General features: G+C 38.3%; 2 protein-coding genes across 2 annotated transcripts; both read right to left on the bottom strand.

Moving 5' to 3' along the window:
* Positions 1-9,023: 9,023 nt before the first annotated feature.
* Positions 9,024-10,739, bottom strand: hoxc5a (homeobox C5a). The gene is made up of 2 exons (XM_030768398.1): positions 10,253-10,739; positions 9,024-9,238 (listed from the first exon to the last, which is right to left on the bottom strand). Exons 1-2 carry the CDS (start codon positions 10,737-10,739, stop codon positions 9,024-9,026), a joined length of 702 nt encoding a protein of 233 aa, XP_030624258.1.
* A 2,026-nt stretch (positions 10,740-12,765) lies between these two features.
* On the bottom strand, positions 12,766-14,094 carry hoxc6a (homeobox C6a). Its single transcript, XM_030768234.1, has 2 exons — positions 13,695-14,094; positions 12,766-13,070 (listed from the first exon to the last, which is right to left on the bottom strand). Exons 1-2 carry the CDS (start codon positions 14,092-14,094, stop codon positions 12,766-12,768), a joined length of 705 nt encoding a protein of 234 aa, XP_030624094.1.
* Between the last annotated feature and the right edge of the window lie 1,261 nt (positions 14,095-15,355).

Below are 15,355 nucleotides of genomic sequence, written 5' to 3'. Positions count from 1 at the left end.
GATGAAAAATAAGTTTCTGTTGTTCCCCGGGGTTTATTGTGCGCTTCATTACCATATGACCGCTTGGTAACCTGCAAGACCATGCGTCCTGCAATTCTCCCTCCCATTTACAAGACTAAACGGGAGTACAAGTAATTTTGTGGGTTAATTTACAAATCAGTTATGTTTTGGAAATGTACTGCAGAGTCACGTGACTGAACATATATTCCCTTTTTCGAGGACATAATGAGTCGACATACTTCAATGAACTTTAGTCGATTTTCCGATTGTTATTGAATTGATACTAGATTTATGTCGTTCTTTCTTCTGTTAAGCTAAACTTTAAACTGTGTTAGGCGGCAAGTAGTAGACATGAAACTCTAATTCGAAAACCTTATATTGGTCATAACTTCAAAGCCATTTTATCCCCTATTCTCATGGTATGATTTGGATTTTTTCTGCTCGCCCCCATCAGTCTGAAAACGCCCCCTATCCACCCACATGCCCTCTATGCAGTGTTGCGGACGCATTTTAATATTAGTTAGACAGCCTGACCTGCATTTCACCTCTCGCGTTTGACTCGTTCCAATAGTTCACTGCCAAGGAGTTATTGATGAGCGAACAGCAATGAATTCCTTCTGCACACAAATGGCCTTAGATCTTGCACCTAGCTCAATAACTAGTTATAATGCAGGGACTCGAAAAAACGAAGCCTGCGGCGAACTATCTTGTTTAATTTATATATTGAAAAAAATAGCAAAGCTTTTTTTTAACAACACACGCACGCACCCACGCACGCACACACACACACGCACGCACACAAACACAGAGAGACACTATATAAAATGAAAATACATACCCCCCCATTTCCTCACCGACATAGGTAAAGACAACTATTGATGATAAAGTCACAATATCAAGAGGACAGACGAAAAGAAAGCATATAATTAGAAGACCCCATAACTGACCCTTCTCAAACTTGCCTTCTGTGTTACGCCGTGGGAACAGATCGCCTCTTACTGCTAGCTGCATTAATAAAACTTAAAATAATTAGATGATAAAAAAGTGACGGAAGAAGATGCATGTTGTTGCGGTGTATTTTATACACATGGCAAGTACTTATTACATGGATGTGGTTATTTAAACAACAGAATGATTATATTGTATGCTTTGTTCATCAGCAGGAGAGTGAATGCTGTGCAATAATTATCTGGGGGAGATGCGACTATTCAGAGGAAAACAGCAGGCCAAATAAAGTGACATAGTCTTCTTAAAGAAAGCTGCTTTTATTAAATATTTGTGCGACGGGTTCTCGGCTGATTTTTTCATCACTTCGAGGGACATAAACGAAAGCATGATCTCGAGTTCGTCTGTAGAGGGGCTTTGTGAAATTACGTGGTTCGTTCAGTCTAAAGCGGATTTCTTAAAATACAAATAACAGCTAGGCCTACAAGTTTGACTTCTGCCCAAACTGCCGTAAAATGTTACTCTCATAGTTATGTCTACTAGACACATCATCTTTGTTTCACCAGGTGGCTTTTCGACTAAACGTTGAATGGAAGACGCCTAATTAACGATTCATTTGTTACAAGGTTACAGGCAAATGTACACGTCCTCTTCAAATTGAGTGCCACTGATGGGCAGATGGGTTTTATGTTGACGCATAATGCACATTTGTTTTTCATTTAATCACATTTTTGTTACTGAAATTACGAAAATTGTTTACCGCCTTTTAGTATTTAACAAAAGTATTAATTTTTTGCTTCAACAATTGAAAAGACTGCACGTGTAATTTAGTACCAAGTACTTAATACTACTTTAAGACCAGTTACGCGAATTTCTTGTCGATATTCTTCGTTTACCAATCCGATACCATTGATCTATTTCGAAAACACCAAGTTGCTTATTGCCTTCACTCCGTGTATATGGAGTCTCGAACTTCGGTTTTAATCTTAACAAAGTGTAGTTTAGAAAGTTTCATATAAGGACACGTCATTTATTAGCAATAAGCTAAAAATCAGCTTAGTAATTTTATTTAAATATCAAGAGCTGAGCTCAAGTAGATCTCGATTATGTGATAGACCTGATCTGTTAATCACTAAGTAACTTTGTGCGTATAGATACAAAAAAAATCACATTTATGATGCTTTTCATTTGTAGGAACTTCTGGCGAAACTGAGATCATTCACACGTGTTTCACTTGAAGCACTTAATATTTTGTTCTCTTTTCAAGATAAACTTTTTTTTTTAATGAAATGTTACTTTTAATTCAGGGAGCCATGATATCGATACAATAGAGAAACATTTAAGAGGCCGGTCCGAACAGAGCCTAGTGACTCGATGCTTTTTGTCAGCTCCATCTTAAATGCATCTATTACGCTTTTCCGCCATTAGAGAACACTGCCCTCTCTGTCCAGTCAGAAAGAAAACAGGTTCGGACAGGTATGAAAGGACCATGGAACAACTAAGAGACACACTTACTTGTACAATGAACTGTTCCAATTACTTCTCCCGTTCTTCTTTTTTAGTCTGCTTTGGAGGAAAGAAATACTTTTTAAAACAATGTTTTCAACATGTACCAAGACAATAACATTTTAAATGGCTCAGTGTTGGAACTTTCGCTTAGCTTAATGGTGAGCTCAGAATGCGCGTATTAAGCCATTAAAAAATTACGAAAATATCCTCATAATACAAATACTCCATAACATCGGCCAAAAGCGCCTGTATAATTATTCATCTGTCCCTAATAATGTATAATACACTCAGTAAACAATATTATGCTGAAGCAAATAATCTAATTCCTAAAAAAAACTGTGAAGACAAATAATTTGATTTTTTAACTCTACATTTTTAAGTAAAAGTGATGTGAATTGAAAAAAGGAAACAAAACCCAATACAATAAATGAAGAAAACAGCAGCAATAACAACAACAACAACAATAACAATAACAACAAAACCTTGTGCCAGACAAGGTACTGTTCACCTTTACATCTAAGCCTTCAAATATATTTTCATTAACATGATTTTGATTTGTCAATTTTCCTTACAGTCCAGTCTCTCACTGGACTTTTATGTGCATGAGCATAAGGAAACTGTTTTCGCATAAGCGTGTGCTTCTAAAAAAGACATCATGGAGCATGTGTGTGCTTGCATGAAGCATTCAGCTGCTAGTTTGATTTTTAATATATATATATATATATATATATATATATATATATATATATATATATTACTACATATTTGTAATATTACAATATTTCACTCATTTGAAGGACTGGTGTTGTTCCTCACTCTCTCTGAAAGGATCGATAGGAGTTACATGATCACTTTGGTTTTGACTTAATTGTGTTACCTTAAGATGTGCTCCGTCAGGTTGAGATTGGGATTGTTTGCTGGCTAGCAACCCATTCCTTTCATTTTATGCATTCACTGCATATTATGCAGGAGCCACAGAAGGACATTGCCAAACTAAGCTGTACACTTTGATTCATTCGTGTCTAAAATATGCCTTCTAGGCATAAGTCATGAGAATCCTAGTCAAACTACTGTTGAGTTGTCTGTGTTGAGGTGGTGCTGTAGAATGAAAAAGAGGAAAGAGACAGACTGACAGCAGATCCTACATCAGATCTCATGAGGGTTGAGAAAAATGGAGGAAGGGAGGAACAGCACCCCCTTTTGACTGTTTGCTATGTGACATGTCTTACGAACTGTTATTATTGAGATAACAAGGAAATGGTTGCATCTCTGTCCTAATTGTCATGCATATCCATATCATTTTATTTTTTAAAACCCATAATTTGATAGTCTGTAGTCTGTGTCAGTATTTGCATGCTGACCATTATTAAAAGAATATAATGTTAAAAGAATGTTATTTAACTCATCTTTTTTGATACGTGTTGAATAAAAACATATTGTATTAACCCATGGTTTTAAATCAGTAGATGTTATTAAAAGACTTCCATATAACCTTAACATGAGCCCTACGCTACAAACACATTAACACTCTGAATTTTTGTGACTGAGAAAGTAAAAACAAACAAACAAACAAAACTAAACTGTACTCTAATAGCTTATTCACCAAAACATATTTTCTGCAAATTCAAAATTCATTTTGAAATTACAGAATAATTAAATCTCCAAAAATTGCATTTTTAATAATCCTCTACCTCCGCAGTCACAAGACATGGTTTTGGTTAACCAGCATATAAATTGTTCCTGTATTGTTGATATTGCTAACAAGTAAGTGATTTCAAAAACTCATTCTAATCTCAGATTAAATAAATCACCAGTGAGCTGCAAGTGCAACAGGAGCAAATTAGCAAGTTATGTAAACAGGCAGTGACCCATGCTGGAGCAGTGAGATGAGGGTCAACTGTATCATAAGCAAGCAGTCAGCCAAAGAACATGATCTCATAGTCCCAATCTCTCTTTGATCATTCTTGAAACAATGTCTCCGCCCTAATTCCTTATAGCCATTCTGGTCAACATGAAAAGAGAGAGAGCCTATTCCTAAAGCTGAGCTCTAGGGTAGCCATGCTATTTCCTGCCAAGAAGAGCCTGACAAAGCAGAGCAGTTTAACAAATACTGGTGCAGACTGTATACTATATCTATTTGAACAAGCTGAGACTTGATCAGGGTAAAAGACTCCACGGTTGGTCCTGGAAGGCTCCAGCTGTGTCTCAACTGAATCACAACACTTAGTGGTGTTCCAGCCTTTTTTTCTTTTTTTTTCTTTTTACATAAATTCCCTTCCTTGTGATCATTTTAACTGGGCAGTGATTCAACACAGTCAAGATTTCTTTTAAAGATTCCTTTCTCAGATATGAAAAACAGAAACCAAGCCAAACAAAAATTAAGACAAATATGAACTGTATACTGTCTCATTTCTCTGAATTAAAGAGCTAAAAATCAACAAAGACATCAGAGGTTACAATATAACATTCACACCTTGATTTCCTCAGTATTTAATTTATGCAGTTTTTGGAGGATGCACATTTTGGTCCAAAGCCCTTCCAGTGGAATTCAAAATCAGCTCACTGACTCTGTCAAGCCCCTAAATTCCCTGCAGATCTGTAGAATATTTACATCTCAATGATACAGTACCTTCTGCAAAAGCAATTTTAACTGAAGTTTTATCTTTATTTGAGACTTAAAAGGACAAGCTAAAAAATAGACGTCGTCTCTAATCACCACAGAAAGGCTGTTGTGAATCTGTTTGGTTTAGAGTAAATATATGAAATATAATTTATTGAACCACAGGACTAGGTGAGTAACAATGAATCCTGGTGGGAACGGCAGAATCTTATACGTACATACATACGTATATAGCCTATATTATACATACATCTACCAATGCTAATTAACAAAGAAGAAACAAACTTACAATAAGTTGTGTTTACTCCATGTCAGATCTATATTTAGGATCAAATCCTATACATTGCCTTTAAAAATTCTGAAGAATGTATTTGATTCAAATTAAACTTTCCTACGCAACACAGGAACCCTTTCCACTCCTCCCACCACAAAGAGTTGAGACGTCATTTGGGCTGAAAGTGTAAAGTTGTTCGTTAAGTTGATGTTAGATATTTTTTCCCAAATTTCTCCATATTATATATTTTGCATATATAAAAAAAATCAAAGTCCATAATGCACTATTGAATTACCGGGGAGAGGGTGGAGAGAGGACTGAGAGGATTGGTTTCAATGGTCCCCTAACATTCTACTAACCTGCATATGACCCCACAGTACAATGTCTCATCCTGTTTGCCCTGCACATGACCCTACTACATAATGTCACATGATAAGGCTTGCGTTCTGTCAATTCCAATCTACAACCTAACGCGAGACCATTTTGCCTTTCTCATTTTGTTCACTTCCTCCTCAGCAGAGTCAAGCGCCATGAAATCTTCACAGATCTTGAATATATTTTAACAGGTTATGATAAAACAATATCAATATCCACACATTTGCGCAGACCAGCGCATTCCTGTAAATTCACATACTTGCAGTAGAATTCCTGAAAACGAACTTTTTTATGTAATCCAGGTTAGTACGTACCTGTTCTTTGACCTCAATCATGACCTTTAAACAAGAATTTTCACAGATTTTAGCCTCTGACTTCACAGAATCTCCAAACTACTTGAAAGAATTAGCCTCCGCTCGAAATACTTTCTGTAGAAAGTATTAAATTACATCACTAATTAATTCCCTTGGGTGTTGCTGACAAACGTATTCCATTTCATTAGAAACCGTACAAACAAGATTACAAACTTACTGCGACCGCCAGGGATCCATTTGTGCGAGTCGACCGCAGAGGACCACAGATCGTGGTGTCAGTAGTCCACACTAACCGCCTTAAAGCCGTTCTCCAAGAGATAAGGCTAGTCAACAGCTGCGATTCTGGACAGTTAAGATTATATATGATGTAAATATATTGAGCTTTTGTCAGGTCTTCCAGGCCATAAAACCCTCTTTAATGACCCCACGTGCTCTCTCTTAACCACTCAGAGGCCCTGCTTCGGGCAATTGGCATAAATAACCTTCAAAAGTTTAAAATACACGAAAAGCACGCCGCAAAATCTGGCTCGCTCCAAATGCAACTTCACAGTCAGTGCTGAAAGTGTGAAAAGTAGTCAAGAGAGTGTAGACAATGAGATGGTTTTTATTTAGTCATGGAAACTTCTGCTCTAACTGGTAAGTGATTTCATCTTCTCAACCGGTGCATGGTAGCCTAAAGTTCTGGAGAAAGATAGCTGCTTGAAAAAATAGTTGTCACGTCAATTTGATCGTCCGCTATTTAAGTAAGGTTGTTTTCAAGCTACGTAATCAGTTTCAAGGACAAGCGAAGGAGATAGAAAAGAATTCCTGGCGGCCCATCTCTCTGTTTGGTCAAATTTATGTTCAGCAAGAACTGAGCATGAGCGAGATATTTTGGCCTGACGTACAAACTTTAATCGCTCACATGTTAGCATGGGCCACGTTATTCTTTTCTTATCGTTTCCATGCGGGTATTTTTACGCAATATGCTCTGCTTGATGCTGGGTGTAAACCATGTCATCATGTGAACGGACCACTCTTAATTCATTCATATGAACTACTACTTGTGAACTACTACAGATGAATGCTCAGTAAACACAATTCAGTCTTTCTTAAAACAACCAAACTATTTCGTAAAAAAATTATGTTGCTGCGCATATACAGTAGATATGTTTGAGGGGTAATATGAGTCTTCGAACAGTAATTTAGAAAATACCTTTGTAGGAAAAAAAGAATTGTGATGGAGTTTAGAGGCGTGCACTGGGACTGAAATCAAAACTTTTAAAATGAAAAGATGCTCACAACACTGTAAGACACCCATTTTTGACACAAACCATTTCAACTGAACTGCCGCTTTAACTGATCGGTGTAAATTCTATACTATGTGCGAAAAAGTAGTAGAATGATTTATAAAAGATGTCGTTGTCTTCTGTGTAGTACATGGTTGGAAAAAAAGTTTTTTTTTCAGTCAAACACCTTTGACAGACCCATTTTAGGTGCGTGTTAACTTCCTCTATGGGCCTAGGCTGTCAAAACACTGAACAGTTGTCCATGGCTGAGACGTGTGAGAAAACGCTATTAACTTTTATTGGGGTTGTTAAGTTTTATGAGCCTCTGTCCAAGGGGCTACTGTAAATAAATGGCTCAAGCAATATGATGGAGGATGCTCTCACACCCACAGCCGGAGCAGAGATGACCTGATTACGTAGAAGACGATACATCCTAGCCTATCATTGCATTACTTCACTTGGGCAGCCTCGTTGGTATGTTTCGTATTGGCATGAACAGTCTAGTTAGAAGTAGTCGAACTGTATTCGATACTAATAACAGAATATGCGATATGCTGAAGTAAATTTCACGTTGATATTGATACGCTGTGAAATGTGAACTAGTATTCGGATTGAAAAGGAGACAGGCAATGAAAATATTTTAGCCCATTTGAAAAGGTAAATAAGGTTGAGGGGAATTTCATAAAGTGTGGACGGCCACTCTCGCAACACAGCTTACCCATAAATACTACCCGGAAATATGGAACGATGAAACAGTTGTAATGTGATTATTGTTGGAAGGTGAATTCAGGAAGTCGGTTTATTAGCAGAACAGGAAACTGCTGCATATACGATTTTAGAGACAGGGTGTAGACATGAGAGTGATGTCCTAAAGAGAATTAACATTGTGTGCATTCTATCTAAAACATACAGAGTAACTAAAAACAAATTTAGTCAACTGAGAAGTTTATTTCAGTTTTGAATGTTAACACAATTTCATGTCCTTGACCCAACAGACACTGATAATTATTAACAGAGCTGCAAACTTGGTGAAGGATATTTGATCCTAGAAATGAAAGAAAGATACAGAAAATATCAAACATATCAAACATTTTATCATACTGAGATTCTCGCACAGAAAGACGGAACTTCAGGACGCCTACTCACACAGAACCAACAGAAAGTCAGCGCATGACACTAAAATTTATAACAAGTATAGCAGGCTGCAGCCTCACATTTATTTTAAGTAGAATTTGCCAACTAAAACGTCAGCCAACGCAATGTAAAACAAAAAACTCCGCCAGAAATACAGATTCAAGACATAGTTCTTAACTTAATGAATATTCAAAGCTTAGCAATCCTGTTCGTCACACATCTAGTTTCGCAACATTGTAATTACAACTGGCAAATGATTACCTTGTAGTTCACTTTTAATACACATTAACGCTATGGTTGTACCGCAGCCAGTCAGCCTTAGCATAATTAGTTCATAAACTTCATGATGAGTTAGGGGGAAAATGTAAGTGGGTGTGGCTGTAACCAGGCCCTCCCCCTTCTTTAACCAAATGATGGATTTAGGACAGACTATATTTACAGTTTGCAGCACAATCACAGAAGCATGAGGTTTAGTTTCCGTGACAGGGAAAGGCTTTTCAAAATTATGCTTTAAGCCACGAGTTCCGTTTTATTTTGTCATGCTTGCTGTTGATAAATCAGTTTTAGGTCCATTACCAACTTCTTCATAGTGCCTCTTTAACTTTCATCTTTGAGTCCTTCTTCCACTTCATGCGTCGGTTCTGGAACCATATCTTAATTTGACGTTCGTTCAGGCAGAGGCTATTTGCGATCTCGATACGTCTTCGACGTGTGAGGTACCGGTTGAAATGGAACTCTTTCTCCAACTCCAGCGTCTGGTAGCGAGTGTAACTGGTTCGTGACCTTTTACCGTCAGATTCTGAGATGGCATCAAAAAAGACATTAGTTATATCCAAGGAAAAACCATGCGTTCGACTGTTTTGCTCAGAATATGCCAATGTCTCTTTTTCATGTTGCACCAAACTCATTTCAACTAGTTGTTGAATTATTATGAAGTTTTCCAACTAAACGCTAATTACGTGGCTCGACATGTATTGAAATTCCAAACAGCACCCCAACGAAATAAGCAGCTTATTTGGGTCAGGACATATGTCCCATTTTCAGTTCAATACTACAATAGTTAGTGAACAGACAATAACTGATCACACTGTGCACAGCATGAATTCTGGTTTGACCGATTTCTTTCCTTTTTTGCGTAATAATGCACAGCAAATAAAATCCGCGCACTTTGAATTAAGTGGTATTTTGTACGTTTTTATGTGGATTATACTCAGATGAATCACAGATCTGCTGATCAGACTATGTCCACCTCCACAGTCACCCTTTCCAAAACGCTGTTTAAGTTACTAATTTACTACAATGACTACAACAACTACAATATCTGGGCCCAATGCAACAAAATAATAACAATGCAATGCCGCAAGATCAATGATGTAGAGACAATGAATAAACTATGTAAGTGAAAAGTTCGCAGAGTCACCCCTGCTTTTATAAATAATACGCATAGCATTTCTCCTCATTTTCTACCTGTAAAAGTCTTTCTCTGAATATACGAACGTGTAGCCTAACACGTGAATCCGAGGTACTTGTTTGTCATTTGTCCATTTTTGTTTCTCTTATCCAATTATATCGTCGTAAATCTGAGCACAGATCTCCAATTCACAATAACAGGACAGGTTTACGAGCAATAGATGCCTTTGTCATAAAATTTACGACCGCTAGTTTTATTATTTCCTGCGTTTGGCCTGTAAAACTCATGAGGAAAACTTCGAGTGAACAAAAGAGGAACTAGAAGGGAAATGCAATAGAGAGGATGGGAGAGTCTACTTGTCCCGTCTTAAAAAAAAAGAGAGAACAGTGAATACAACTTTACCATGGCTCATGTGTAGTTTTGTCATCCACGGATATATCTGCGGCTGCGACTGACTCTTTTGCTGGGTCGATTTAGTTTGTTCTGTTATCGCCGGCGTGTTCTCCAGTTTGAAATCGCCTGTTTGTCTCTTGCTGGTGGGCTTCTCGGTCACGTCCATATTTCCCTCCGCCTTTAAGCTTAACAATCCGTGACTAAGGGGGTTGTGTCCGTGTGCACTGACGGGGCTAAGAGAGCCCACTGCTGAGCACGACCGTGGCCGTAGCGCCGGTGAATTTATACTGCCACGTTGGCTTGTGCTCATCTCCTCCCGATTCAGGGAGTTGCAGGTGGCTTGAGAAGAGAAGGTTCCATTAAAATCAAGCTCCCCGTAACTGTAATTGGACTGATGGAGCTCGGAGACAGACCAATAGCTGCCACAAGAGTGCATTGTGTAGCTGGATGCGTCGTGCGATTGCTTACGAAATGAATTTGCTGCGTACGTACTCATTTCACTCCCAAACAAAATTCAACCCAAGGGAATGACTCATTAGGCCTAAATGCAACCCCTATACATCAAAAGTACAATCAACTAATTAAGTAGGCTACATATAATTTATTTTGCTTTTGTGTAAGTTGTTTATTGCTTTTGATTTGTGTCTCTTCGGAAGTTCAAGGGGACTTAGTTCTATAAAAGAGCACGATTTATAGGTGGCGGAAATCATTTTCTTTTTTTCTTGATTCGACGTGTAATGCCCAAATATGGAACGTTTAAGTAGAATCACGTGCAAATGTTGGCCACTCATAAATTGGCTTTTCCCCCAAGAGGTTTCCAATGGATTGGGAAAACGTGTCCGATAACGTTGTGGTATGGGGACCATGTAGGAGACTTAACAAAAAGGGGTGAGACAGTTAGACAAGAGCGTCATCTTGTGTCTGGTACTGAGCAAAACGTTCTAATCCGCCCCTCAAGCCCCCCACCGCGCGCGCGCACACATACACACACAGACACACACACACACGCACACACACGATATACAAATGGTCAGTATCACTTGCAGGCCTACTCGTAGTAACAGAAAAAGAAAAGAAATATGATCAACAAAAGGTTGTACTGTCTCCAGTTAAAGGCCTCCAGTGAACGGCAGTCATTTGTGATTTTTGCGCTTCTTTTCTGTGTAAAACACTGAAAATAATAAGGAAATGATTGCTGCTATTTCAAGAAAAATATGAGGGGGCTCTTTAATGTTTGGTTCTCAGAAGTTATTTTTAATATAATAAGCTGGGCTGAAAAAATGAGCCGTTCAAACAATTTCGGTAGTAAAACTACGGTCGACTACTAAAACTGGCATGTCATTTTTTTTCAACGTCTCTTCCTTGAGTGTTTATCGTAACAAAGTAGCCTATTTAAAAGGGACTATTAAAAAAACAGAATTCTTTTAAACGTTAAGACGAAATTTTCCTTTACATTGCCAATCGTTTTCACTCAACAATGTAACGTAATGGGCCAGTGGGAAAGCATTATTCTGTGTTTAAACAATAAAGCAATGTATTTTAATACATAGCAGTTTTAAGGTTTTTGCTGTATCTTATTTAACGTTTACTTGCAATACTTGACAATAAGATGGACAGTCCCTGCGTTGTAAAGCAGAGATGATCTTTACAGTTGTGAGTTGTATGAAAGAGTAACCAATGATCACCCTTGTCGTTTAGTTTTAAATATGTCTCGCAATCATTTACTTTGGGCTGGTTGAAATTTTTGTGACTTACACAAACACAAGCAGAAATGATCTTTAAGAAAAATCTTTAATTAAATACCTTCATACACAGTTTAGACATCACATTTATGCAGAAACAAATGGTTCATTTATTTTCCTTGTCTGCTCTTACAAAGCTAAAGCCGTATTTGACTTTAAATGTGTATCATGTGTTTTATTGTTACCGAACAGTCCTGAATACAAAAAGAAGTTATACAGCGGCAAAACTGACATTTTGGTGATCCGGGAATAGGCATACAAATTATAATTTACTCACAAAATATGGACAGAGTGCATAATATAATTAATCTCGTTAATTTTTATAGCGAACGTCTTTGACGCAAGTAAGGCTGTTCGTGTCCAAACGATCTAGAACAAGAGAAAAACTAGAGAATAACAGATGCAGAGAATTGTTTCCTTCACATTGGGAATGCTGATGGTGGCGATTTGCTGACTCTTCTCAGTAGGAAAACCGCACTGGCATAAGTCTCGATAGAGTCATTTTCTACGATAGCAATATGGCAAAACTAACACTAAATTTACTCCACAAATGGGTAATTTTCATGGGCAAATTTGCTACCACAGAGTCTTGAATTAACCTATCCGTTTTCCTCTCTCTCTCTCTCTCTCTCTCTCTCTCTCTCGCTCTCTCTCTCTTACTACTTCGGGGAGGGGGAGGGGTATTCATTGTAGGCTAAAGTCCATGCAAAATATATGATTCTCTGGTATTAGGTAGTTACGTTGCAGTTTAGCAGGCGTTTGACGAAGTTGAGAAAAGGTTTAGTCTTTCATCTTATCTTCCTTTGTTTCTTCTTTGATGGTCTCTTTTTCTGTCTCTTGAGAAGCACCAGCTGATTCTGGTCCTGATACAGTCGAGGTGAGGTTGCTCTCTTTCTTCCATTTCATGCGTCGGTTCTGGAACCAGATTTTGATTTGTCGTTCTGTTAAACAGAGAGCGTTGGCAATCTCAATCCGTCTGCGCCTGGTCAAATAACGGTTGAAGTGGAATTCCTTCTCAAGTTCGAGGGTTTGGTATCGAGAGTAAATCTGGCGACCTCTTCTCCTATCTGACCCATAACCAACTCCTGTTGAGACGAAAAAATTTCATCGTTAATCGATGAAAATACCATAGTAATAATGCTATAGCCTACTTAACAGCTGGGGAAATACATCATTAAATGTATACAAGAAGTTCTTTATAGATTGTACTATGGTTACGTATCCAATCCACTGTTCAACGATAAACTCTCTTCAAAATCATGGTTATATTAAGGCAAAAACATCCATGTGTAGGTTACATGCAGTATTGCAGTAAACACCACGAGTAACAAACGTGTCCATTTTTAATGTAAACTCCGCCATTTCACTTTTTTCTCGTTTTTGATTGCAATAAAGTAGTTAAAGAGCATCTTGTGTCATTTGTTTTTTGCACTATATTACATAAAGAACAGACATGGACAGTTGCATTAAAACGTCCAGTCAGCAATAACAGGTATTTTCAGCTCATTCACAGAGACATTCAGAAGTAATTTTGGCTTTCGAGTTTTAGAGGTTTGGCCAAAAGGGATTCCCCTCTCTAAAAAAAAGCCTTTTATAGTCAGACGATTTAGTAGAGGTTTATGGGGCCATAAAAAGTAACTTGCTTTGTTACTAGGACATATCGTAAAAGCCAATTCCATCAGGATATCCCCAGCCGTATAAAAACTCACCACTGTGCGAGTTCATGCGCTGCATCCACGGGTAGATCTGAATGTTTCCTTTCTGTTCATGCGTTCCCGCCCGGGCTTGCTCCAAGTTGTAGTCCTGAGCCGCATGGCTCTGAGCACTGAGTCCCATGCTGGTTTGCCTGCAACTTGGAAGCACATCCTTATCTTGAAGAAACATGTTGGAGCCATACTCGTACGGTCCCCGGTTTGATCCAAACACAACGCTGTCTTGGGTTGAATAGAAAGGGGACGCATAAATCCGGTTCTGTGAAACGGTAGAGCCGTAAGACGAGAAATGTCTGACTGAGTCATAAGTGGTCGTATTCAGTGGCATATTGGGTAAAACTTCTTGACCACCAGATAAATGGCAGGAGAGCGACGGGTTCGCGAAATACGAATTCATACCTTTCCAATCGCCCTCTTTTTTTAACTCTCCTTTTCTTTCCTTTTCTTTCTTCTCTCTTTGTCTCACTTCGTTTATACTTAATGCCCCGTGTCTGTATGTATCTAGTTTACATACGCACGTATCCTTTTTGCGTCTCAAATTGTCGTTTAAATTAAGATCAACAAATTTCAATATTATTAATTTCTGGTCTCCTGTTAAGAGGCCCCAACCTGGTGTTATAGCTATGGCTTGGCTCAAAGACTGACAATATGACAATGTCACCTGACCGATATCCGCCAATTGAGAGCGCTGTGTACTAAGGAGTGTGTTGCTGGTAGCTTCCTATTCCTCTGGTTTCAGTTGGTTGTTTAAAGAACACACACACACACACACACACACACACTTGAACATACGCGGCCATGTAGCCTGCACATTTACAGATGGGTGTATAATTGGATGGATTACTCGTGAGTAAGAGGCACTCGGAAAATAACAAACTACAATGTAAATTTCATTGTCGGTGGGGATGAACTTCTGCGCATACCTTTACAGAAACATATTTTGGTCACTAGAAAAAGGTTTTAGCGGATTTCTGGCCTGACCGATGTGACAAACCTTAGCTTTCATTATTAACTTGATCTGCTTTTTTAATCGCAATTCATTTTCAAAATGATCTCTTTTGGAAAAGGTGTATTCGCAGATTTCGACATTTTAGGTAGGCCTATAACTTGCTGCTAACCGCAGCAACCGTTAGTATATTTGGATGTCTCTCTGAGTTTTTACCGGGTCTTTACGTTAGGTGTGTGAAAACAAAAAACAAACAACAACAGCAACAACAAAAACCCCAACGACTTGTGTCCACGTTTTGAACAAACTAACATATCTGTTGCAGCAGCCTATTGCATCCCTTTTGTCCTCGGGCGTTTGTGGCTTGAAGGATTTCCCGTCATTTATTTCTAAACATATTTAAACAGATACGGCAGCGAGTGAGATTGTAAAGTGTGTGTGCGTGTCTGTGTCCTTCAGAAGAATGCGTCAAACGCGCCTCAGCGCCATAAAAGTCACAAAACCATATGACGATTCCCAGCTCTCAAGCAATTACCCTTTGTACATATGGGGGTTGTGTGGATAGCCGCTGTTTTTAGAAGCGTCAAACCACATATCCCACCATATCAACCCAACTTCCAAATATCCAAATTGCCAACTTCCAAATTGTCATACTACAGATAATTGTCTTATATTCTAGATGAAAGAATTAGACAGAGCCAACCAGGGACAG

Source organism: Chanos chanos, chromosome 3, assembly GCF_902362185.1.
Source record: "Chanos chanos chromosome 3, fChaCha1.1, whole genome shotgun sequence".
Classification (NCBI taxonomy): Eukaryota; Metazoa; Chordata; class Actinopteri; order Gonorynchiformes; family Chanidae; genus Chanos; species Chanos chanos.
This window is presented reverse-complemented; position numbering and strand designations above follow the sequence as displayed.

Excerpts from the sequence above, each read along its gene's own strand:
- hoxc5a (XM_030768398.1), bottom strand. The coding sequence starts at position 10,739 with ATGAGTACGTACGCAGCAAATTCATTTCGTAAGCAATCGCACGACGCA. Across the intron at positions 9,239-10,252 it reads AAAACTACACATGAGCCATG|AATCTGACGGTAAAAGGTCA; the intron begins GTAAAGTTGTAT and ends ATGCCATCTCAG.
- hoxc6a (XM_030768234.1), bottom strand. The coding sequence starts at position 14,094 with ATGAATTCGTATTTCGCGAACCCGTCGCTCTCCTGCCATTTATCTGGT. Across the intron at positions 13,071-13,694 it reads GCGCATGAACTCGCACAGTG|GAGTTGGTTATGGGTCAGAT; the intron begins GTGAGTTTTTAT and ends TCGTCTCAACAG.